Genomic DNA, 3018 nt, shown 5'->3' on the forward strand with positions numbered 1-3018 from the left:
ATATATATATATATATATATATATATATATATATATATATATATATAGAGAGAGAGAGAGAGAGATAAAATGGTCTATGGTAAAACCATTGCCCTTTTGGGGGTTGGCATGCCGTTGACCCATCTGTCCACCAAAGCAAGTGAAATTTATTCACAATTTATTGTAACTGGACAGATGGATAACCCAAAAGTTGAGTGTGTGTGTATATAAAATAAAATACATTTTAATGTTTTAATAAAAAAAAAATCCAACATTACTAAAAAAATAGGAGCAGGAAAAAACTGCAAGACTGTGTTCCTTTTATACTATATGAAATCAATGTGAGTTAAAATATCTTTTCTTAGTTGCTGGACACGTTGCTGGGAACGCTGGTAAAAGAACTTCAAAACAAGTACACTCCCGGACGTCGTGAAGAGGCAGTGGCTGTCACTATGCGGTTTCTGCGCTCTGTGGCTCGTGTCTTTGTCATACTCAGTGTTGAAATGGCTTCCTCCAAGAAGAAAAAGTATGTTAATTTTTTTTATCATCTTCTGGTTAGAGTTTTAAACTTTCAAAATACAATGCATTGATACTGGGTCGAGCACTAATTTTTGTCTGTCTTTTCAGTAATTTTATCCCGCAGCCAATAGGCAAATGCAAGAGAGTATTCCAAGCATTGCTTCCATATGCAGTTGAGGAGCTGTGTAACGTCGCAGAGTCACTCATTGTTCCAGTAAGAATGGGAATTGCGCGGCCCACTGCCCCCTTTACATTGGCCAGCACAAGCATTGATGCAATGCAAGGGAGCGAAGAACTGTTCTCTGTTGAACCTCTCCCTCCTAGACCATCCTCTGACCAGTCTAGCAGGTAAGAACCTTTATTTTCTCAGTTGCTGCTTCTTTTCTTTTTGAGACCTTCATGTTCATATTTCCTCTGTTTATTGAGAGACAAAACAAACATCTGGAAAAACTGTGTCCACGGATTTAGAGGACACAAGGTAGAAAAAGTTTCAGTTCCCTGGGATTAAACCCCATTGGGAAGCCAAACAATAGTATTGGCTTTCTGGTATATCAAAGGATTTGCTGTATGAAAGTGTATGATTTAAAAGTATTCTTGCAATTGTAGCAGATTCTGTCTAATTCTCAGAAAACTTGTTTTATGAGTTTGTTCCTTCTGTCACAATTTGCAGAAATTCATTGTATACTGAAGTCAGTTTCCTGCTGCTAGCAAATGCTTGACTTTTTCTGGGATGGGTGATTTTTTTTTTTTCTGCTTTGTCTCATGGATACATTTTGCTGTCTACTTATTTTTAATCTGTAAAAAAGCCTTGTAATGTTTTGTTACAACCTAATATGCTGATTACTTTTCTTAAAACAAATGTCTCTACTTTCTAAATGTACAAAAAAACATTTTTGTCCTTTTAGTGACACACAAGTAGGCGGGAGGAGCCACAGTGTGTCTCTAGAGTAGCGTGTATTGAGCACCTCCCTTGTATATCATTTTTTTTGGTACATTTTAATACATTGTTGCTCTGTACCCCCAACTAGTATTCAATGAAAGACATCAATGTGATCTCTGTGCCTCTATTTTTTTTTTTTTCAGTTCCAGTCAGTCACAGTCTTCTTACATCATTAGAAATCCTCAGCAGAGACGAATAAGCCAATCACAGCCAGTGCGAAGTCGGGATGAAGAACAAGATGATATTGTATCTGCTGATGTGGAAGAGGTAACCTTAGCTTCTAATAAAAACTGTTTATAGCTGAGGCTTTCACAGTACTGGTTTTCTTGTCTTTTCTGATGACTAAATGGCTTTTCTGATTGCTTAATTTTCAGGTGGAGGTAGTAGAAGGTGTGGCTGGTGAGGAAGATCATCACGATGAGCAAGAAGAACATGGGGAAGAAAATGCAGAAGCTGAGGGACAACATGATGAGCATGATGAAGATGGTAGAGTGCTTTACAAAGAGTATAAAATTCAGCAAATTTTTCACAGTTTTATGAATGGCAAGGATAATAATGTCAGTTGTGTTTCAGGGAGTGACATGGAGTTGGACCTTCTGGCAGCTGCTGAAACAGAAAGCGACAGTGAAAGCAACCACAGTAATCAGGACAATGCTAGTGGACGCAGAAGTGTTGTCACCGCAGCAACTGCTGGTTCAGAAGCAGGTTTGTATTTTTTACAGCAGACACTTGAATTTCTATAGTCTCTGGATGATATTAAGCTAAACTTTCTCCTTGTGCCAGGTGCCAGCAGTGTCCCAGCTTTCTTCTCTGAGGATGACTCCCAGTCCAATGACTCCAGCGACTCCGACAGCAGCAGTAGTCAAAGTGATGACCTTGACCAGGAGACCTTTATGATCGATGAGCCTTTGGAAAGGTCAACAAACAGCAACCATGCTAATGGTGCTGCGCAAGCTCCCCGTTCTATGCAATGGGCTGTGCGGAATACACAGAATCAAAGAACTCCTAACACAGCTCCATCTAGCACTTCCACTCCTGCAGGCAAGTAGCTGTCTTTTGCGCATTGGTGTTTATTTTTTTCTTTTTCCTTAAGCAAAGCTTATCAGTTATTTTAAAGTGTACATGCCAAACCTATAGAAAGTTTATATTTATATGTTGCCCCTTTGAGTGACTCCGGAATTTCATACCTTTTGGGTTATGCTATCACCTTCGGGGGGCTGTGTACTGGCAAACAAGACCAGCCATGCCTCAGTTTTTGCTAGTATCCTTAAATAATAAATGTCTTTTATGCAACTTTGCTGTTTAAAGATTTCCAGTTTGCAGTCAAGACTTCTACAACTTTGAGTGAGCTGGTCTCTCGTGCAGCTTTCCAGATAGTTGTCATCTTCTACCTAAGAGCTGAATCTGAACCTGGATTTACACAGGATTCAGGCTAAGAGGAATGGACAGCTTATCAATCCATCCCATACTTTAGTCAGTAGTCTCCCTTTTAGTCTTTATTTATTGTAGAAGTTCCTCCCTTGTACTGAAATTGCCCATACTGAATCACACAAAAATGTGGTCTTCTCTGTGCTTCTGAT

The 3018-nt window shown here is 39.2% G+C and overlaps 1 protein-coding gene across 1 annotated transcript; it reads left to right on the forward strand.

The window, feature by feature from the left end:
• The first annotated feature begins 324 nt into the window (after positions 1-324).
• LOC140321397 (E3 ubiquitin-protein ligase UBR5-like) lies at positions 325-2502 on the forward strand. The gene is made up of 6 exons (XM_072398172.1): positions 325-505; positions 607-846; positions 1582-1705; positions 1813-1924; positions 2012-2143; positions 2222-2502. The coding sequence occupies exons 1-6, from the start codon at positions 432-434 to the stop codon at positions 2485-2487; spliced, it is 948 nt and encodes a 315-aa protein (XP_072254273.1). The 5' UTR covers positions 325-431; the 3' UTR covers positions 2488-2502.
• The last annotated feature ends 516 nt before the right edge of the window (positions 2503-3018 follow it).

This window comes from Pyxicephalus adspersus, unplaced genomic scaffold (assembly GCF_032062135.1).
Source record: "Pyxicephalus adspersus unplaced genomic scaffold, UCB_Pads_2.0 Sca3323, whole genome shotgun sequence".
NCBI classification, from domain to species: Eukaryota; Metazoa; Chordata; class Amphibia; order Anura; family Pyxicephalidae; genus Pyxicephalus; species Pyxicephalus adspersus.